This window comes from Vulpes lagopus, chromosome 1, assembly GCF_018345385.1.
Source record: "Vulpes lagopus strain Blue_001 chromosome 1, ASM1834538v1, whole genome shotgun sequence".
NCBI classification, from domain to species: domain Eukaryota; kingdom Metazoa; phylum Chordata; class Mammalia; order Carnivora; family Canidae; genus Vulpes; species Vulpes lagopus.
The window spans coordinates 121,555,702-121,579,329 of NC_054824.1; the positions used below are offsets into that span (position 1 = coordinate 121,555,702).

Consider the following 23,628-nt stretch of genomic DNA (forward strand, 5'->3'; position numbering starts at 1 on the left):
TCCATTTTGTAGGTTACAGAGCTGCCTCATGGAAAGTTCCCACAGGTGCAAAAAGCCAGGTGGACAAGACTAGAGCTGGATGCTTGAGGTGGGTTCCCATGGCTGAACCTCCATGTAAAAGACAACGTGGAGGGCCCAACAGATGGGCAGGTGCCTGGGCCAAGAAGAGTTAGTGCCAACTCCTCCCTTGGGACCCCTACAGAAGGCGAGGGGAGGCCAGCTGTGTTACCCTGGGTGCGTCTGGAAGGAATGGGAAGAAAACTCTAGAAACGAGATGAAGTCCCTCATCTCATGCAGGAGCTAATTCAAATGAACTAGAGGAGCAAGGGAGTAAGTGGAGACTGAGCTCCCCGGGGGTGGGAGTGGGGTGGGGGTGGGGTGGGGGTGGTGGGGGCTGTCACAAGTATGGCAGCGTACTGTCTCTGTGTCCTGTCATGTTTAACAATTTATAGATTTAATTTAAAAAAAAAAACTTCAGTATAATTAACATACAATGATGTATGAGTTTCAGGTATAAAATATAGTGATTCAAAAATTTTATACATTACTCTGCTCATCATGATAAGCATGCTCTTAATCTGCCTCATCTATTTTACCCAACCTCCCACTCATCTCCCTTCCAGTAACAACCATTTTGTTCTCTATAGCTAAGAGGCTGGTTTTTTACTTGTCTCTTTTTTCTTTATTTGTTTTGTTTCTTAAATTCTATATATGTAAGATCATATGGTATTTGTCTTTTTCTGACTGATTCATTTCACTTAGTATTACATCTTCTAGCTCCAACAGTGTTGTTGCAAATGGCAAGATTTTCACTCCTTTTTCCACTATGTATATATTTCTATATATATTCCACTACATATATATGTAGTTAATATTATTTTATAATATTATTTATATATATAATATTATTTTATGTATATATACCATGTCTTCTTTGTCCATTCATTTATTGAGGGAGGGTCACTGAGTTGCTTCCATTATTTGGCTATTATAAGTAAAGCTGCTATAAACATAGGGGTGCATGTGTCTTTTCAAGTTAGTGTTTCCTATTTTGGGGGTAAATAGCAGGAAGTGAAATTACTGGATTATATGGTAATTCTATTTTTAAATTTTTGAGGAACTGTTTTCCACAGTGGCTGCTCCAGTTGCATTCCCACCAGCTGTGCATGAGGGTTCCTTTTTCTCTACATCCTGCCTAACACCTGTTGTTTCTAGTGGTTTTGATTTTAGTCATTCTGATGGGTGTGAGTTTCATTGTGGTTTTGATTTGCATTTTCCTGATGATGAGTGATGTGGAGCATCTTTTCATGTGTCTACTGGCCATTTACAGGTCTTCTTTGAGAAATGTCTGTTCATGTCTCCTTCCTTTTCCAAATTGGATTATGTGGTTTTTTGGTGTTGAGTTGTAAAATTATTTATAAATTTTGGATACTATCTGTTTATCAGATATGTCATTTTCATTTTTTTTTAAATTTTTATTGATTTATGTATTATAGTCACAGAGAGAGAGAGGCAGAGACACAGGCAGAGGGAGAAGCAGGCTCCATGCACCGGGAGCCCGATGTGGGACTCGATCCAGGGTCTCCAGGATCGTGCCCTGGGCCAGAGGCAGGCGCTAAACCGCTGCGCCACCCAGGGATCCAGATATGTCATTTTCAAATTCCATTCTGTAGGTTGTATTTTAGTTGTGTTGATTACTTCCTCTGCTGTGCAGAGCTTTATATTTTTATGTAGTCACAGTAGTTTATTTTTGTTTTTGCTTCCCTTGCCTTAGGAGACATATCTAGACAAATTGCTATGGCCGATGTTAGAGAAATTACTGTCTGCTCTCTTCAAGGATTTTTATGGTTTCAGGTCTCACATTTAGGTCCTTAATCCATTTTCAGTTTATTTTTGTATATGGTGTAATAAAGTAATCCAGTTTCATTCTTTTACATGTAGCTATCCAGTTTTCCCAACACCATTTGTTAGAGACTGTTTATTTCCCATTGCATATTCTTTTCTCCTTAGTTGAAGATTAATTGACCATAGAATTACTGGTTTATTTCTGGGCTCTCTATTATGTTCTATTGACTTATGTGCATACTTTTGTGCAGGTACCATAGTGTTTTTGATTACTACAGCTTTGTAATATATATTGAAATCTGGGATTGTGATACCTCTAGTTTCATTCTTTTTCGAGATTGCTTTAGCTATTTGGGGGTCTTTTGTGGTTCCATACACACTTAGGATGATTTGTTTTAGTTTTGTGAAAAATGCTGTTGGCATTTTGATAGGGATTGCATTAAGCATGTAGATCGTTTTGGTAAAGAGGACATTTTAACAATATATTTTTAAAAGATTTTATTTATTTATTCATGAGAGACACAGAGAGAGAGGCAGAGACACAGGCAGAGGGAGAAGCAGGCTCTCCGCAGGGAGCCCATTGCAGGACTCCAATCCCAGAACCCTGGGATCATGCCCTGAGCCAAAGGCAGGCGCTCAACCTCACCCAGGCATCCCGACATTTTAACAGTATTTGTTTTTCCAACGCATTGGCATGGAATGTCTTTCCATTTCTTTCTGTCCTCTTCAATTTCTTTCATCAATCTTTTATATTTTTTGGAACACTGGTCTTTATCTCTTTGGTTAAGATTATTCCTAGGTATTTTATTATTTTTGGTGTAATTTTAAATGAGACTGTTTTCTTAATTTCTATTTCTGCTACTTCATTGTTAGTGCATAGAAATGCAATGCAATTTTACTGAATTCATTTATTTAGTTTTGATAGTCTTCTGGTGGAATTTTTAGGGGAGTCTTTGTATAGTATCATGTCATCTACAAATAGTGAAAGTTTTACTTCTTCGTTACCAATTTGGATACCTTTTAGTCCTTTGTTTTGTATGATTGCTATGGCTAGAATTTCCATTGCTATGTTGAATAAAAGTAGTGAGAGTGGACAGACATCCTTATCTTGTTCCTTACCTTAAAGGGAAAGCGTTTTTCCCCATTGAGTATGACGTTTATTGTGAGTTTTTCTTATAATGCATTTATTATGTTGAGGTATGTTCCCTGTAAACTTACTTTGTTAAGAGTTTTTTTTTATCATAAATGGATGCTGTACTTTGTCAAATGCTTTTTCTGCATCTATTGAAATGATCGTATGGTTTTTATCATATGTGACATATCACATTTTTTTTTTTTTTTTTTTTTTTTGCTGCTTTGGGACTTGTTTTAATCTTAACTGAATCTGAGACCCAAAATACAATTTGGAAAACCAAATCTGAAGCAGAAAGCATAGTGTTTCAGAACTCAAAATATTTTCATTGTTTATAAACCCTAAATTATTTATTTATTTATTTATTTATTTATTTTTTTAAATTAATTTTTATTGGTGTTCAATTTTGTGACATATCACATTGATTGATTTGCATCCCAGGAGTAAATCCCACTTGATAGTGCTCAATGGCTATTTTAGTGTATTATTGGATTCTGTTTGCTAATATTTTGTTGAGGATTTTTGCAACTATGTTCATCAGAGATATTGGCCTCCAGTTTTGTGTGTATATGTGTACACACTCGTGTGTATGTGTGTGTGCGCGCGTGTGTGTGTGTTTAGTTTCTTTACCTGGTTTTGGTATCGGGGTAATGCTGGCTTCATAGAATGAATTTGTAAGCTTTCCTTCCTCTTTCACTTTTTTGGAATAGTTTGAGAACAATAGATATTAACTCTTCTTTAAATGTTTGAGAGATTTCATCTGTGAATCCATCTGGTCCTGGTCTTTTGTTTGTTGGGAGTTTATTTTGATTACTGATTCAATTTCATTGCTGGTAATCAGTCTGTTCAAATTTTCTATTTCTTCCTGATTCCTTTTTAAGAGATTATATGTTTCTAGGAATTTATCCACTTCTTCTAGATGTCCGATTTGTGGGAATATAATTTTTCACAATATTCTCATATAATCCTTTGCATTTCAGTATGGTTGGTTTTTTTTCTCCTCTTTTATTTCCAATTTTGTTTATTTGACTTCTCTCTCTCTCTCTCTCTCTCAATTCTGGTTAAAGGTTTATCAATTTTGTTGATCTTTTCAAAAACCAGCTCTTGTTTTCATTGCTCTGTTCTATTTTTTTTTAGTTTCTATTTCATTTATTTCTGCTCTGATCTTTATCATTTCCTTCCTTTTGCTGGGTTTGGGTTTTGTTTGTTCTTTTTCTACCTTCTGTAAGGGTAATGTTAGGTTGTTAATCTGAGATTTTTCTTGCTTCTTGGGGTAAGCCTGTGTTAAACTTCCCTCTTAAAACAGCTTTTGCTGGATCCCAAAGATTTTGGACCTTTGTGTTTTTATTTTCCTTTGTCCCTATGTAATATTTTATTTCTTCTTTGATTTCTTGATTGGCCCATTCATTGTTTAGTAGCATGTTATTTAACCTCCATATATTTGTGTTCTTTCCAGATTTTTTCTTGTGGTTGATCTCTAGTTTCAGTGTTGTGGTCAAAAAAGCCACCTGGGTGGCTCAGTAGTTGAGCATCTGCCTTTGGCTGGGGCGTGATCCCAGGGCCCTGGGATTGAGTTCCACATGGGGTTCCCTGAAGGGAGCCTGCTTGTCCCTCTGCCTGTGTCTCTGCCTCTCTGTGTGTGTCTCTCATGAATAAATAAATAAAATCTTAAAAAATAAGAAAAGGAAAAAAAAAAAGGTGCATAGTATGACTTCAATCTTCTTGAATTTGTTGAGGCTCATTTTGTGGCCTAATATGTGATCTGTTCTGGAGACTGTTCTGTGTGCACTTGAAAAGAATGAGTATTCTGCTGTTTTAGGGTGGAATGTTCTGAATATTATCTGTTAGATCAATATAGATTTTTTTGAAGCCATGATCTATCCATAATTTTCTCTTGGTAGAGGTAAGAAAAAACTTATTTTTAATATTCTGGCTTTTAATCATATGCTGGAAACCGTGAAACTCAACTTCTAAATTGCAAGCATCTTCACTACTTCTGCATTATCAACAGATTAATAAAGAAATCTTTAGTGTAGTTAAATTGTCAGTATTTAGTTCTTTCCCTTGATGTTTTCAGCATTTGAATTCTAAAAGCCAGAGCAACCCAGCTGAGCTTTCTTCAGTCATTTCTAAATGGCAATCACTGCTGGGCCACATAATAAAGGATATGTAAAGGAGGACACGTCTGAGGGTGTGTTTCCTTGCAGACTAATGAGGCACCTGATGCACCAGAGGAATTTTGTAAATAGGTTCAGAAACATTTCCACCCAGGTTTTATCTCTTCTCACCGTCCTGTTGATAAAGTGAGCTTTCCCCCACTTAACCAGCAAAAGTTTTTTTCTTTCCAACTATGTAGGCAACTGGCTATTTTTCAGGTAGAAATAATACAACCAAATAGGAATTAAATTACCTACCCAGAGGCAAAAACATTGATTTTTTTTTTTTTTTTTTACATTACAGCCAATACATACATACGAAATTGTCTTTTGATTCAGTGGTAAATTCTAGCTAGGATAAAAGGATAGAAAACTAGCATCAAAGATGCCATTCCACCTTTTCTCTAGGTTTGGTCTTTTTGTGTTAAATTCCTCCCAATGTTTGTTTATGATATTATTTGAGCATTCTTCATTTTTCTTACAAGCATTCACTTTCACCTTGCTTTCTAAATAATTTTTGTGATAATAGATGTAATGTATGTTCGTTGTAAAGCTTTTAAGTTTTCTTTACATCATATTGCAGACATTTTCCATTATCATTAGTCTTCAGAAATATTAATGGTTACATATTTCATAATTTTTAAATGATTTAATAATTGTATTTCAAAATTGTACACAAATTTAAACTATTTATGTTGTTTCTAGGTTTTCACTATTATAAACATTCCTGTATGTTAATTCTTTGACACTATGTGTAAAATCATTCTTTAGAATATATTCCTGGAAGTAGAATTACTAGGTCAATTTTTAAGGACCTTTGTATATCACTTCCAGAGAAATTGTAAGCATTTGTAATTCTACTTGTGATATAGGACGATGACCTCTTATTTCCTTTGACTAAATGATCTTAATGGCTTTAAATCTACTGATATTAGTTTGTGACTAGATTGTCAAAATGTGCCATTTTGAAGAACTTCAAATTGTTTGAATATGAAATGTCACACAAGCATTGGAATATTTTTGATCCTTCTCTATGACTACCATGTTTGGACCCTTGAAAGGAATCCATTTATAGGCTTTATAGCTTAAGAAAATACAAGGCATAAAAAAGTCATTTTAATGATTCAAAAATATATATAGGGAGAAAAATGTATCTCCCTATATATAAACTTAGCATATGAAATATGCTTGTAAACTTAGCATATGAAATATTTTATATCACACTCACTGTTGCATAAATGGTACTTAGCAACAGTACCCGGCACATATATATGAATATTTGTGTAATGAGTGAATATAAATACATTAATGAGTGAATGAATTTATAGTAAATAAGCTAATTTGATTTTGCTAAGTTGTTGACAACAATTTAGAACATATTAAAGGAGGCTACTACTATGGGTTGTGCTAAGTGATTTTTTCTCATTTTATTGCTTAGACTGATAGGTATTGGGTATATTTTATGTGAATGTTTACATGAATGAAAGCAATAATTTAAAGAAAAAGCAAAGGGGTGGCTCTTTCATTTCTTCTTATTTATTGTATTCTGTCAATTTGATGGGAGTTCTTTAGTAGTAGCTATTGAGATTAAAGAATATTTGGACTATCAGTGAACATAACTTGCTGTATCCACGTTTACTTTTTATTTACAAAAGACCTGAAAACAACTACTATTTCCCGGATTTGCATCATATGAAGTATGAAATTGAAGATGGTACTACACCTAATGGAAGAGAACTTCGATTTGGATTTGATCCCCTGGAGTTTCCTGAGTTTAGCTGGAGAGGATATGCTCAAATGACCTCAGTACAAGTATGTAGCCAGCAAGAAGTTACTTCATGGTGGGGTAGGGCATATACTTACCCACAGCACTCTCAGTGAGTTCCTCCAAAAGGTAAACCATTCCCCACACTGACTCCAGGATTCTTTTTCTCCAGGCTATGGATGGAGTGTGGGGCAGGATTGGATTTTAACTGATAAATATATGTATCAATATCACAGTTTATTGTTAATTTAATTTGGTCACCAAATCAGTTGAAGAAAGGGTTAAAGTGGTGTTGATCTCTAAAGCCTTCTTATAAGAAGTTGTTTCCTGGGCAGCCCAGGTGGCTCAGTGGTTTAGCACCGCCTTCAGCCCAGGGCATGATCCTGGAGACCTGGTATCAAGTCCCATGTTGGGCTCCCTGCATGGAGCCTGCTTCTCCCTCTGCCTGTGTCTCTGCCCCCCTCTCTCTCTCCTCATGTCTCTCATGAAAAAAATCTTTAAAAAAAAAGAAGTTGTTTCCCAAGTGAGATTAGTCTATATTTTAACATAAGAGACACTTTTCTTTAAAGACATTTGTAGAGAAAAAGAAATAAAGACATTTTTAGAGAATAAAAATTATTTGAATTAAATAATTCCAATAATGTGTGTGTTGTTAATATTTGACCAGTGCTGTGGATTTTTATTTTTATTTTTTTTGCCTCTTTAAACTCTGAATTACTACAGGAGTAGAAATTAAGATAAATGAGGAATTTTAGTGATCTTTAATTTTTGTTTTCTGTGTTTCTCCTTTCCTTCATTCTTCTCTACCATATCCATCTCTCTTGGCTTTGTGTTGGAAGAGTTATGGAATTTACACGTTTTCTCATTATTTTTAGAACTTATACAATATTTGTAACTAACAATTTCTGTATAGTCATTGAGCAGTTTTGTTCTCAGGATTTCTCTTTGAGGTTGGTTTCTTCAAACTGTGTTTCTCAGTGGAGAAATTCAGCACAAGAAGTAAATTGATGACCATGGTAACCCAATATTTGTCCTTAGCAGATCCAGAACTAATACTTGTTATGTTTATGTAAGCCACTCCTTAGAGAAACAGGGACAGGGTCGCAGTTCTCTTGGAGCCATCATTGGTTCTAATATGGCTTCTTGTCTGATTGTCCCCCATGAGGCTACTTTCTCAAACAGTACCTAGGATCCCCCCCTTTTTAGATTTATTTATTTATTTTAGAGAGAGAGACATAGAGAGCGCACATGAGCCACAGGGTAGGGACAGGGGAAGAGGGAGAAAATCTCAAGCAGACTCTCCACTAAGTGCAGAGCCCAACATGGGACTATATCTCATGACCCTGAGATCATGACCTGAGCTGAAACCAAGAGTTGGATGCTTAACTGACTGAGCCACCCAGTCACCCCAACAGTACCTAGTATCTTAAGATCTCATTGCTTTCTCCTTCTCCCAAATATAAAATTCAGTTTCTTTAGCAACCTGACCTTCATTATTTAGAAAAAAACAGTGGCATCCATTAAGTCATAATAGGCTGTGAATGACAGTCTAGTTAAGGTGATATCTTCTCACAGGTGTTTATAGTTTGAAAGAATGACTACTTTGTGTTAGAAGAGTTATGGAATTTTTTTAAAAAAAGAAATGAATTTCTTTTTTTAAAAAAGATTTTATTTATTTATTTATTTGACAGAGAGAGAGAGAATGAGTGGTAGGGAGGGGTGAAGGGAGAGGGAGAAGCAGATTCTCCGCTGAGCAGGGAGCTCCGGAGCCTGAAGCGGGGCTCAATCCCAGGACTCCAGGATCATGACCTGAGCTGGAGGCAGACAGCTGACTGAGCCATCCAGGCATCCCACAAAGGAAATGAATTTCAAATGATGGAGTTTATCTAAATATTTTTCATCAGCAGGAGAACTTAGTAGTGTCCATCAAATCATTCCTAACTTTGTTCCTTATACATTTTTGCATTTTTATTTTTCAAAATGGAAACTAACACTTAAGAGATGGGTTCTGTCAGGAAGCCCACATTCAGTGGCGTCTTTAAGGTTTTCTATATAGAGTATCATGTCATTTGCCAATAGTGAGAGTTTTACTTCTCTCTTATCAACGTGGATGCCTTTTATTTCTTTCTGTTGTCTGACTGCTGAGGCTAGGACTTCTAGCCCTATGCTGAGTAAGTGGGGAGAGTGGATATCCTTGTCTTGGTCCTGACCTTAGCAGAAGAGCTCTCAGTTTTTCACCATTGAGTATGATGTTGTCTGTGCGTTTTTCATATAAGGCTTTGATTATGTTGACTTATGTTCCTTCTAGATCTACTTTACAGAGGGTTTTTTTTTTTTTTAATCAAGAATGGTTGTTGTACTTTGTCAAATGCTCTCTCTGCATCTGTCAAAATGACCATATGGCTTTTATCCTTTCTTACACTGATGTGATGTATCACATTGAGTGTTTTGCAGATACTGAACCACCCTTGCATCCCAGGAATAAATCCCACTTGATTCATGCTGAATGATTTTTCAAAATGTATTGTTGGATTCTGTTTGTTAATATTTTATTGAGGATTTTTGCATCAATGTTCATCAGAGATACTGGCCTGTAGTTCTTTTTTTTTGTGGTGTTTTATCTGGTTTTGGTATCAAAGTGATACTGTCATCAAATAGATTGAATTTGGAAGTTTTCCTTCCTCTTCTCTTTTTTTGGAATAGTTTGACAAAGGGCATTAACTCTTCTTGAAATGTTTGGTAGGATTTGCCTGTGAAGCTGTCTGGTCCTAGACTTGTTTTTGGGGGAGTTTTTTGATTACCAATTCAGTTTAATTACTGGTATATTTCTTTATTCAAATTTTCTATTCCTGCTTTCATTTTGGTAGGTTATATGTTTCTAGAAATTTATCCATTTCATCTAAGCTGTCCAATTTGTTGGTATATAGGTTTTCATAATATTCTGTTATAGTTGTTTGTATTTCTGTGGTGTTTGTTGTTACTTCTATTTTATTAGTGATTTTGTTTATCTGGGTTTCCTCTCTCTCTCTCTCTCTCTCTCTCTTTTATTTTTTGGTGAGTCTAGCTAGAGGGTTAATCAATTTTGTTGATATTTTTAAAAAATAAGCTCCCGGTTTCATTGATCTGTTCTATTGTTTTTTTGGTTTTGTTTATTTAGTTTCTGTATCATTTATTTCTGCTTTAATCTTTATCATTTCCTTCCTTTTGCTGGGTTTGAGTTTTGTTTATTATTCTTTTTCTAGCTTATATAGGGGTAAAGTTAGGTTGTTGATTTGAGATTTTTCTTCTTGGGATAAGCCTGTGTTGCTATAAACTTCCCTCGTAGAACAGGACCTTTGTGTTTTCGTTTTCCTTTGTCTCTATGTAGTATTTTATTTCTTCTTTGATTTCTTGACTGACCCATTCATTGTTTAGTAGTATGTTATTTAACCTCCATATATTTGTGTCCTTTCCAGATTTTTTCTTGTGGTTAATCTCTGGTTTCATAGTGTTGTGGTCAGAAAAGGTGCATAGTATGACTTCGACCTTTTTGAATTTGTTGAGACTTGCCCTAAAATATGATCTATTCTAGAGACAGTTCTGTGTGCAGTCAAAAAGAATGTGTATTCTGTTGTCTTAGGATGGAATGCTCTGAATATGTCTATTAAATCCATCTCATTCAATGTGTCATTCAAAACCACAGTTTCCTTGTTGATTTTCTGTTTGGATGATCTGTCCATCAGTGTATAAGTGGGATGTTAAAGTCCCCTATTATTGTGTTACTCTTGATTATTTCCTTTGCTTGTAAATAACTGTTTTTATTTATTTGGGTGCTCACATGTTGGGTGTATAAGTATTTACAATTGTTGCATCCTCTTCTTGGATTGTCCTCTTTATTATTGGAATGGAATATTATTCAGCCATAAAAAGAATGAAATCTTGCCATTTGTAACAGTGTGGATCGATCTAGAGAGTATAACACTAAGCAAAATAAGTCAGTCAGAAAAAGACAAATACCATATGATTTCACTTATGTGTAGAATTAAGAAATGAAACAAACAAGCAAAGGAATAAAAGGAGAGAGAGAGACAAACCAAGAAACAAATTCTTAACTATAGAGAACAAACTGGTGGTTACCAGAGGGGAAGTGGGTGAGGGGATGACTTAAATAGGTGAGTAGGTTTAAAGAGTACACTCATCATGGGGGTGCCTCGGTGCTTCAGTTGATTAAGCATCTGCCTTCAACTCAGGTCATGATCCCAGGATCCTAGGATTGAGCCCCACATTGGGCTCCCTGCTGGGCAGGGAGCTTCTCCTTCTCCCTCTGCCTCTCCCCTCTACTTGTGCACTCTCTCTCTCTCTCTCAAATAAATAAATAAAATCTTTTTTTTTTAGAGTACACTCATCATGCTGCAAAATAAAATAATTTTTTTTAAAGCACACATTCTTATGGATAGAAATTGAGATCAATTGCATGTGACTTAGGCATATTTTAGTTACATCCAGATTTTATCAGTAATGTATCCTTTCCTTCTCTTCTGCCTTTTTGTTCTCCCAGCCCATGGTGGTTGCCCCTGTCACTATGGCTTTCCTTAAACTAGTCCAGCTAATATTCACTCTGTCTGCCTGATTCCAGAAGGGTCCAAAGAGGATCTCAGTTGCTGAGGGAACAGGTTTTCACTGTAACTTTAATTGTAAGTGTTCTTGATTTATTGTTAGGCCTGCCTATTTCCATCTGCCGCAGAGTTAATTATTTGGTGCTTGCTGAGTGTCAGTGAGTGTGAGGGAGAGAGAAAGTGAGTGTGTGTACACACGAGCAGTAGTACCCACTAGTGAAAGTTAAATGGAGTATAATCACTGTTTGGCCAGCATTTCTTTTAGCCAGTTGTCTGTTCTATACTGTCTGGCTTTTTGGTACTTTTCAGAATGAAGTGAGGATCATGTTGAACGTGGGGAAGTCAAGTCTCTCCTTGTTTCATGTTATTCTGAAATATATTAACCCTGGAACTGAAGCAGTATCTGGTCGCGTGACTCTTTATCCATCCTGGGCTGAGGCAGGTAGGCAAATTTTCTAGCCTCTGTTGGATTAAGAAATGATTACTTCGTGGAACATTTTCTCCAATTTTCACACAAAGTTACCTCCAGAGAAAAGATAAAGTCTGATGTAGTCTGTTAAGGGTGGGAGCTTGGCCTACTGCCCTGAATTTTCCCAGTTTTTCAGGCAAACCAAATAGTCCAAGGAGAGATGAGTCAGGAGAGGAATTTTTAAGGTGAATGTTGTAAAGCACAAAGCCCAAGAGAGGTACAAAGAGGAACATGCAAACCTCATTGAGGGGTGAGGAATTCCCAAGGGCAGAGGGAAGCATAGTCAGAGGGCAGATCTCAGTGCTGTCAGAGCTAAGGTCTGGAGGTCTGTTCTGCAAGAATTAGAGCTTCTACCATTCCTGGCAACAGATCCCAAGAAGCACTAGGAATTTCACATGGACACAAAATGGTGCCAGTAGAAATCTACTATTTAAGATTGAAATACAAACATCTTTGTTCAACATCCATGGCAAAGTCATTGGGGGCAGTGAGGGTGCTCTTAAGTTGTGGCAGCCAGATCATGAGGCTGGATGTTGATGAATGATATAAAAAACTAGGAAGCTTGCTTTATCACATATAAAGTACTTTGGCACTGATTTCCTCACAAGATAAGTTTGTGAACTGATGAGAACTGAAGAGGAAACAGAGCCAACAGGTTTTAGTAAATTGCCCAAGTGCACAGCTGGTCTTTGTAGACAAGCTGGAGTCTTCTGACCCCAGACTCTTTCTCGTAGACACCAATGTCTCCTTGATGGCAGTTTCATTAGTGGTTTGCTCCCCATGAACTCAAACTGGTGGAATGCACTGTGGTTTGTTTTCCTGTCCCCTGGGACACCTTTCCTGAGCCCTCATGCCTGAGTCAGGGGCCCTGGCTGTGTAACCTATAGTAACCTGTATCTCCTCCCAAATACAAGTGTCCATGTTGTGCCAAATTCTCCTTCTTTTTGGTCTGTAATCGCTCACCTTTCCAGTCCCACCATCAGGAAGCAAAGGTCATTCAGGCTGCGTGCACTGCCTTGTGCTCTGAACCTAGATCTAGTGGATGTTTGTAGAGAAAATGCAAGGATGTGGAGCAAATGTTCCTTCTGATGAAAAGGCTCAGTTGTGCTCAGATACAGCAGTTTGGTTTGTTTCTGAACTTTCATAGAAGGTCTTCTATTTGTTTTGTGAAGAAGAAAAACTTTGCACCCTGAAAACAAATAGAAAACCAAAACTTTTTCTTATTTCAGAAAAAATACATGTTTTTCAATAGAAATAAAAAGAATAATTTAAGGTCAAATGTAATGAATTGAGCATTGATTATGTGCAATGAACTTCTCTAAGCAGTTTACATTTATTAAAATACTTAGTCACTTAGCAAATTTAGAAAGTACTCACAATCCCAGGGTACATCATGTCTGCTAACATCAATAACTTTCTGGTCTGTTTTATACATATGTGATGCATCCATATAATTAAAAAAAGAAAATCAATACATTTGATCAGTGAGTATGATGAGTAACCATCTTAAACCTTTTCAGAAGTAAATTGAATATTCAAAACTGATTATCCCAAATCCTAACAGTAATTGCTGGACAAATGCCTTAGGTAGTTCTTTTTATTTCTGACAGGTGCTGCTCAAAGCAAAGAAGTCATCTTCTTGCCGAGTAAGGTACCAGCCTTTGTCACCATCCCTGGAAATGGTTTGGCAGACCCGTTTTCAATTGCACCAGGGACATGGATTGCTTGTATTAAATCAGAGGGAGTCCTCCTGGTAAGAGCCCTCCTGAGTGGAGGGTCATGTGGGATTTTTCCCCCCTTAGGATGGTCTCACCCACAGTGACCCACAGTGATCCACAGAGACCCTAAGATATTAAAATCACAGGCAATTCCCTTTCAGACACAAGAAACTATGGTGATATTTGCCCTCAAATGGCATTAGAGCCAACTCAAAATATCTTTAGATTCTTCAGCCAGCTGCTCTCAGACAAAATAACCAAACCAACTATAACTCATAATGACTCAAAGTTATCAGAATAAAAATGCAAAACCTTAATGTGCATATGTCCCCACCCTTCAAAAGCTTCTTTGGGATTTTTCATTATGAATCAGAAGGACATCTTAGAAAATCAGTCTCTCTGGGAATTGTGTGGAATGAATCAGAAGAAGCTACAGGAAAAGCAGATCCTAATATCGAAGTTGTTCATGGCAGAAAAGAAGGGAGAGCCAGTTCTTCTCTGACATTCCCTGCCTTCTACTTCAAATGTAGGCAATAGTCTCACCAGACAGATGGCCTTGGACAAAGAACTTTGCATCAAGGGAAAAGCTCTGTTCTTGCACATTAATAGAATAGCCAGAGAATCCATGGGTAATTAAGGGATGAAAACTGCTGAGATATTGGTATGTTATATAAAAAAAAGGTCTTCTGAAAATAAAGTCTTTGGCAAACATGTGGTTTCAGGCAGTCAGAGTGGAAAACAGCAAGCTTTTCCTTCTGACACAATCTTTTTGATTGGCCAGATTAGCATATTTTAGGCAGTTCTTTAACTTCAAGCCTGCCTCAGTTATCTCTTCCCTGTAATAGGGATGATGTTTATCCATATCTGTCCTTTCCAAATCTGGAATCTTAGGATAGATAGTGTGAAGGCTTATGCTATTCATTAAGTCCCTATTTTTCTTGCATCTTCTTGGTAGAAAGCTTTGTTGCTTTATAGAAGTTTTAGAATTTTTCATGGATGTTAGAAATGAGGACAAGGAAAATTTCATTGATGCCAATAATGGGTACAAAGTTGGATAAATGAAAGAAAGTCATTATGTTACTCTATAGACATGGAAGATACTTGATGACATTTAGTCAGTGCAGTTGTGTAGTGACTCATATATATGCTTCCATGTTATGAGCTCGTTTTCTCTAGAGATATTTTATTGAATGCCTACTTATGAACCTTTACTCTCCTAGGATCTATAGGACCATAAAGCAATGAGGGGCTATGGTCCCAACCTGAGAAAACTCAATAAGAGAACAATAACCACTGTTAAATTAAAGCCCACTAGGGTAGTGAGACCCCCATGGTAGACCACTGAGCCCCATCTGCTACTTTTCCTCTCCATGCATTTCTCTTTTTCTCCATCATGGACAAATTAGGGACCTTAAAGAGAAAAAAACCTTATGGCTGGTGTATGAGTATCTTCACAGTTGTGGCAGACATCCCTCCTCCTTCCCTCTGCACATAGGCGGTGATGCCAGCATTGCTCTGAAGCTGTCAAACCATCAGTGTCTCAGAAACCTGGAGACCTGCTCTTTCCTGAAGAGCTGTTTAGCTGAATTTACACTGTGGGCTTCATTTGGCACAGTCCATGGAACACATTCTTCCTCTCATCTCCTAAGACAGGCAGTCAGCCAGTTTCAGCCTGTGATTCACCAGGATCACAAAACATCGTTTATACCATGCCAGGCAAGCGTTGCTTTGGTGTGGGAGTAAAAAGCCATAATACATGATCCACAATTAAGCATTCTGATATGTGTTGATGAAAGCATCCAGTATTTCAAGGGAACAGATCATCAGTTGGTAGTTTATTATCTTTGTTTATTTTTTAATTTATACACAGTCTAGAAGAGATGGTAAAATTTCCCCTGAGATTTGAATACAAAAGCGTTCACCCTGAGATGCTTATCTCTAATGCTTGAAGCACCTGCGACAGGTTGCTTTGTGTGTTTTGGTGAGTCAGGGGGTAGAATAAAGCAGCTTTTGTGGAGAATTTAATGTCTCGAGCTTCCTTTAGTCATTATTAACTTAACTGGCATGCTTGACTGTTTTATTACTAAAGAAAGTCCACCACCAGATGAGTAATTTTCCTTTTGGTCTTCATTTACTAGGACTACCTGGTGCTGCTTCCCAGAGACTACTATGAGGCATCCTCCCTGCAACTGCCAGTCACACAGCCATGCGCCGACTCAGGACCTCCCCAGGAGAAGTTAGTATGGGGGCAGGGGTGCTTCTCGAGGTCCTCTAAATTAGGAACTTTTGGTGGAAGGATTTGTGAGAGGCCTCAGCATCACTAGTGCAGCAAGATGCTTTGGATAATTATTTAATTGTGGTTTTTCTCTGAGGCAGTCGACTGTCTTATATACGAGAGTCACAAAGCACTTTGCACCCGGTAGCTGGCACGGAGAGTGACACCCACCCTCTAGCACATAGAAAGAAATATGGATGCTTGACTAAGTAACAGCTTCAGGGTCATGCATCTGCTGAAGGGAAGGGCTTAAGACAGAATCCGGGTTGATGGAACTTTCCTTTTTTTTATTCTTCATGCAAATGAAAATTTACCACCTGATTCCTACAGTAGACAATTGGTAGGAGAATTTGTTGAAGGAATGATGAATGAACAGGATGGAAGGAATCCTTTGGGGATGCACTCTGATTTGTGTTTTGTTCTGAGTTGTAACTGCTGTATTTTGTTGTTGTTGTTGAAGTTGCTTGCTTTACCAGCATTTGCCAGTGACCCGATTCCCCTGTACCCTGGCTTGTGAGGCCAGACACTTCCTGCTTGATGGTGAGCCAAGACCCTTGGCATTGAGGCAGCCCACCCCCGCACACCCAGTCATGGCGGACCTCAGTGGGAGAGAGGTGAGGCAGCCTTTTTTTACTGTCAAAGCTATTGCTACCTCTCCGTCTGCATCTGCTGAAAACTCTTAGCCACATTTGCTTCTCAAATTCAGGGAAACCTGGAAGAATTTCTCAGAGGTGTTAATTATAGGTATACTGAGTTCTCTGATCCAGGTTGTGGCTGGGCAGTACACCACATGGAGCGTAGTAAGATTAGTCTTTGAGCACTTTCGAGACAGGACAGGAACATGGGCAATCACAGAATTCTCTCCTTTGCATTCCTGAGACTTATAAGGGTGCATCCTGCTCTACCTGATTCAGGGCAAGGTCTTTCTAAAAGGCCTCCAGAAACCACACAGCTTACCCTAAAAGGATGCAATGCTCACTGACTGTTCAGCCCCTCAGGCTAAGCAGTTTGTAAAGGCTGATTTCTTTGAGCTCAGAATTTGGAACTGCTACATCCCAAGGCACCTCGCTTATGACTTAGAGGACAGGTTTCTACAGGTTCGGGCATTGCTTTTCTTCCCTGAGTTTTTTAAGCCTTAAAACAATGTAAGACTCTACTGATTCAAGAGTTGGGTTAGAAGTACTGTATATCAAGACTAAGAACACACAATGCAACACCTCGAAATAAAGACACTGAAAAAAACTTTCCTTCACAACATTTCCATTCCTGACTTTTTACAGCATTCTCCGTGTTGTACCTTTGAGGAAAATGTTCATGATTAAATGTGCAGACTGATGACATGTATGGGATTAAGGAATATTTCCTGGATATATAGATGTGTACATTTTTGTGACTATATTGCTAACATTTCCAGGGCAGCTGTTATAGGATTTTAAGGATATTTCTTTAGTCTTCATTTCATTTTATTTTAAAGGTAGAGGAGTTTTTTTGCAAAAAGAAATATGTATACTTGTTATAACAAGTAAAGCAATATGCATATGCATAAAGAAAAACTAATGATCTCATTTCCACTCCGTTCTAACAGTCTGCTGTATCCCTCCCTCTCCATGCTGTGAATACACACACACACACATGCATGCATGTACATACATAAATATGCACACATACACAACTGTGTGTGTGTGTTCCCCAGACAGCAGAGAACATTTCCTGTTGAGAAGGGCCAACCTCCAGGAAATGATGCTGATGACTCATCAGGAAGTATCCTTGCCCCCAATTTAGCCCAGAGCCACAGCACTGAAGTGTTGGGCAGGGTCATATTTGCACAATGCATAAAACTAAGCCCTGGGCAGTCCAGTTTTACTTAACAGTCTGTTTTACTATTTTATTTAAATGCTTCCAGACTTGTGTTGTCCAATGCAGTAGTGACCAGCCCATGTGATTATATAAATTTAAATTAATTAAATAAAGCTAACTAGAGCTAAACAGGCTGTTCCTCAATTGCACTAGCCACATTTCAAGTGCTCAGTAACCACATATGTCTAGTGGCCACCTTATTGGTAAACACAGATTATAGGATATTTTTGCTACTTCAGAAAGTTCTATTGGACAGTGCTGTAATAGATCATTGTGCTAAAATTCAAAGATTAATGGCTTTAGAAGAGGTCTGAGAAATCATTTGATTTTTCTTTCTGTGAAAGAGTCCTTTTAAAATTATCCTTATAAAACATTTATTTAGCCTCTGTTGAATATTTAAATTGATGGAGGAGTAATTTTCTCCTAGAGGTAGGCTAACTTTTGTTATCATTAGCCACCTGGAGCAATGCAGAGTAACCCCTCCACTATTTTTTTAAGACTCTATTTGAAAGAGAGAAAGAGATCATGAGAAGGAGCATGAGCAGGGGGCAAGGAGAGAGAGAAGCAGGCTCCTCCCTGAACAGAGAGCCTGACACAGGGCTCCATCCCAGGACTCCAGGATCATGACCTGATTTGAAGGCAGATGCTTAACTGACTGAGCCACCTAGGCACCCTCCATCTTCCATTTTGGAAACCATGTGTAGTTGGATGCTCAAGATTGTTCTGGAGTGAAACTACCTGCATGTCTTGGGTCATCAGTAACTAGCTGTAAAATCTCTGTAGGTCTGAATTTACTAGTATACCAAATGGAGATAAGAATAGTAGCTACATCATGAGTACATTAAATGAAATAATCCATGAAAAAATATTAAATAAAAAAAATCCATGGGTTCTTTTTATGATGCCCAGCACACAGTGATCACTTAGTAACTGTTAGCCATACTGCTATTATGTGTTCTAGTCAGCACCATGGGCTGAAAGAGAAACCCACTAAGCCTAGCTCATATGAACAGTTTTTCCTTTTCTGGGATACAGAGAGGTCTGTCAGGATTCCAAGGGCAAGAACTGAGTACATTCATGTCCCCTAGGAATCTTTGAGGGACAGAGATACCTGGCTCTCACAGAAGCTTTCCTTTCCCTCTCTATGTTTGCCTGTTCACTTCTTCTATTAAATGGCCTCCTTTATTTACTTATAGCTCTTCGTCTCACACACATGCCATGAAGGCTGCTCTGGTCCTATTTCTTTGTTAATTCATAGCCTTGGCCCTTACTGCCACCTGAGTTTCCCTTCTTTATTCTTTCTGAGAAAGGGAATATGGACAGTTCATCTTTTAAAGTCATATCACACTGTTGTACACCAGGCAAGCCTCTGTCTCTTGTGAACAAATTCCTATCTATATATTTTTTTATATATCAGTTTGATCATCTCTGCTTTACAATGTGATTTTAATCCATTTATATTTATTGTGATTTCAGACATATTGAACTTATTTTCTCATTTTATTTATTTTGTTTACTAGCTTTTTTCAAATTCAATTTAATTAGCATATACTACATTATTAGTTTCAGAGATAGAATTTAGTGATTCATCATGTTCACACAATACCCAGTGTTCATTACTTCAAGTGCCCTTCTTAACTCCCATCACCCAATTATCCCATCCCCCACCTACCTCACCTCCAGCAACCTTTAGTCAGTTTGTTTCCTATAGTTAAGAGTCTCTTATACTTTGCCTCTCTCTCTGTTTTCATCTTATTTTATTTTTCCTTCCCTTCCCCTATCCTCATCTGTTTTGTTTCTTAAATTCCACATATCACTGAAATCATAAAGTATTTGTTTTTCTCTGACTGACTTATTTCACTTAGCACAGTACCCTCTAGGTGCATCCACATCATTGCAAATGGCAAGATTTCATTATTTTTGATGGCTGAGTAATATTCTATTCTATACACACACACACACACACACACACACACACACACTACGTCTTCTTTATTCATTTATCTGTCGGTGGACATCTGGGCTCTTTCCATATTTTGGCTATTGTGGACATTGCAGCTATAAACATTGGGGTGCATGTTTATATGCATGAATCACTATGTTTATATCCTTTGGATAAATACCTAGGAGTGCAATTGACAGGTTTTAGGGTAGCTCTATTTTTAACTTTTTGAGTTTTTAACCTCCATACTGTTTTCCAGAGTGGCTGTACCTGTTTACTAGCCTTTAATTTACCTTCTTAAAAATAATTTATCTACTTCTGGTTTGTTTGTTTGTTTTAAAGTAAGCTCTAGGCCCAATATGGGGCTTGAACCCATGACCTTGAGGTCAAGAGTAGCATGATGTACCAACTGAGCCAGCCAGGCACCACCTACCTCTGTTTGATTAGGACTATTTTTTTCTGCTTGTTTGATGGGTACAGATTGTTTGCTGCTATTTTAGTGACAACCTTTAATATTTTAACATATGTTCTTAAGTATATATTTTCCAACAAAGTCAAAAGTTATCCAGTAATTCTGATCTCTTCTTTTACAAAACACACATTTTAGAATGCTTATTTACCCATTGTAAACCAACCTCAAACTTTTTTGTCTAGAAATTTTATTTTTACTCTTTTCCAAGACTTTCAGATATATTGTAAGTTTTGTCTTAATTCAAATACACCACATACCATCCCTCCTTTTTTTCTTTCCTTTTTTCCAGAAGTCTGTCTGAGGGCAAAGATCAAGTCTGTCTTGTTTCCCATTGTATACCCATCATGTGAACTGGCATAGAGTAGGTGTTTAATAAGTATAGATTGACCAAATCATTTTAAAGATTCATTTTGACATCAGATATGGTAGTCATCCCTCTTAGCTTTGTGTAAGCATCAGATTTGACATGCCCACTTTTTACATCTTTATCTTGAAACACTTATAACTAGGTGAGGACAATTCTATGCCATAAAACCAGAAGGATCCTTCCAGTTTTACACTGGTTCTGTTAAAATTCCCTTTTACTAAGATACATGATTGATAACAAACAACAAATAGTAAAGTTTCCGTTTGCCATCATTTGTCTTTTATCTGAGTTTCTCAAAACCTTTTACCAACAGATGTATTCAAAAACCTTCCTACAAGTCTTCTAAAGAAATCAATCTACAGGACTCAGAGTGGAAAGAACAGTAGAAACTTATATTACAGTACTGTGATAAAACTGGCAGCCAATAATAACTTCTGGGAGAAAAGTGAATACATCATTGCCCTGTGTATGTTTTGGTGGGTTAAGAAAGAGGAACCCTTGTTTGGATATGCCCAGGGCATGTAGGCATATTATTGTTGATAATAACCTCCCCATTTCGACCCATATTTCACTGTGTAACAGAGTGGAAAAGTGGTGTGGATAATCCACATTTTTTCCCTGAGGGAAGTCTTTCTATTATATAAGTGATAGAAAAATCACTGTGGAAAATATTAGTTGTGTGGTTCAGTGCTGTGCAGAGAGAACAGTAAATGTGAATATCCTGAAAGCAAGGGGCAGGAGGATTTTAATTAAATGTGGTAAAGCTTGCTGGGCCTGAGCTTGCAGACTGAGGGGGTTAAGGTGCTACAGAATGTAGTTCTAGTATTGGCATGGACATTCAATATGCACTTATACTTTGACCTAGCAATTCTACTTCTATGAATCTTACAGAAATACTAGCATAAGGATATCTATCTATCTATCTATCTATCTATCTATCTATCTATCTATCATCTATCTACCTATCTATCTATCATCTATCTATCTATCATCATCTATCTGTCTATCTATCTATCTATCTATCTATCATCTATCATCTATCTATCTATCATCATATAGCATTATATTTTATAGGGAAAATTAGAGACAACCTAAGTGTTCATCAATTGGGGATTAGTTGAATAAATTATTTTTTGCTCATAATATTTGGAATGGTAGGAAGCCATTAAGAAAATGAAGTTTATCTGCATGTACTGTTATAAACAGAGAAAATATTTTTGAGTAAAAATAGCAAGTCATGGCAAAAGGAAATAATCAGAGTTATAATCATCAGTGTTTATATAGTGTTTGTGACATGCCAAACACAATTCTAAAAGTTCTTCGTATATTCATTTAATCCTCATAATAATTTTAAGAGGGATATACTTTTGTTATCTTCATTTTTACACAGGAGGATACTGAGGCATGTAGACTTTAAGTAACTTGCTCAAAGTCACATAGCTGGAAGCAGCATGATTCCAGACTCCAACCTCCAAATGGGGGTATGGGCATTTTTTTTTTTTTTTTGGTTGGTTTTGTTTTAAAAGGCCAGGTAGTAAATACTTTTGGCTTTGCAAGTCATATGGACTCTGTTGGAGCTACTTGTCTCTGCTGTGATGCTCCAAAAGCATCTGTGATTGCCTACTATGAGCAATTTTTCTTTAAAAAAAGTATATATATGTGCATTTTTAGACATGGACAATTTGGAAGTATGAAAACCAAAGTCTTATTAGTTACTACCGCAGGAGTGGGATGCATGTCTCACTTCACATTATCTGCATCCATATAATTTAAAGTTCATTTTTTAAGTTGAAAAGCAGTAAAAGATCCTCAAGGCATACTTCTATTCCTCTTATCGCCCATTGGAGATTCCTCTTTACCTCAAGTTTTAGAGTGTCTTTGGCCTTAAGAAACAAGACAAATAGATGGGTGAAAGGAGTAGAAGCCCCTTTAAGTAGGGTTGCCAGATTTAGAAAATAAAAATACCAATGCTCTATTAAACTTGGATTGCAGATAAACAATAGTTATGTGTTTATCTGAATTTCAAATTTAATGGCGCATCCTGTATTTTATCTGGCATTCCTACTTATAGGACCACATTTCTTACTATGATGACATATAAAACCGTTTCCAGGTGCCTTCTCAGCCCTGGTTTTACTTGCGTATGTAAACACATCCAGTACATTTCACATCCATCTGCTCGGGCTCTCTGACAGGTGGAGCTGCATCTGCGGCTGCAGGTCCCACAGGTTGGCAACTACGTGATCATGGTTGAGTATTCCACGGAAGTAGACCAGCTGTCTGTGGTTGATGTGCACACGGAGAGCCCTGGGTCTGTCCTGATAGGCCAAGTGAACATCTACAGCTGCAAGTACAGGTAATCAGTCATGCCCTGGGGGATTCCTTTGGACCTGATCAATCAGGAGGTCAGCCTTGGTTTTTATCTGGATTGGGAAGTTGTTTCCTTTTGATCTTGAAAATAAGCAGGTGACTGGGCTATCTGGTGTTACCTCTGGTGTGAGTGCAGGAGACTTCCTGTGGACATCTTGAAAATATTGCATATTCTTGAAAAGCTGTGTGTTCCACTCACCACTTTGGCTCAGATTCATGTTACAACCACACCCTGTGTGGTGCAGTGAACTCAGTGCTCCAGGCTCAAATGCTGTGTAGAGAACACATGGGTGCATGGGAAAGGAGAAAAGACTCTGTCTCTGTCACAACTGCCTTCACAGCATGCTCTTCGGAAACTGGGAATAATTAATGTTTGATGATCATCAGGTGAAAAATAATTAACCAAAGATTTAAAGATTTACCCTGATTAAGTGACTCTGTTCCTAGAACTTTGACAAAGATTTATTGAAAATTATTTTCTTTGCATAATATTTCAAGATCTATGCAAATGTTCAGTATATGCTTTAATTAAAGAATCAGTGCAAGGGGTGTTTTCAACATGGAATTAATTGTATAATAAATGGCTCTAGAAGTCAGTCTCTTCAGACAGCAGGTGGAGAACTGCAGTGAACCCACTCAATTCTTGGCGAACTTGAACATTTTGT

The 23,628-nt window shown here is 37.4% G+C and overlaps 1 protein-coding gene across 1 annotated transcript in view; it reads left to right on the forward strand.

Annotated features, from left to right (window-relative positions):
• LAMA3 (laminin subunit alpha 3) overlaps positions 1–23,628 on the forward strand; it is a 249,718-nt gene that overhangs the window by 112,035 nt on the left and 114,055 nt on the right. Inside the window, exons 19-24 of the mRNA XM_041769356.1 lie at positions 6,789–6,945; positions 11,803–11,935; positions 13,573–13,715; positions 15,819–15,916; positions 16,416–16,569; positions 22,789–22,949. Of these exons, the coding sequence (XP_041625290.1) occupies positions 6,789–6,945; positions 11,803–11,935; positions 13,573–13,715; positions 15,819–15,916; positions 16,416–16,569; positions 22,789–22,949 (846 nt within the window). The remainder of the gene's footprint in view (positions 1–6,788; positions 6,946–11,802; positions 11,936–13,572; positions 13,716–15,818; positions 15,917–16,415; positions 16,570–22,788; positions 22,950–23,628) is intronic.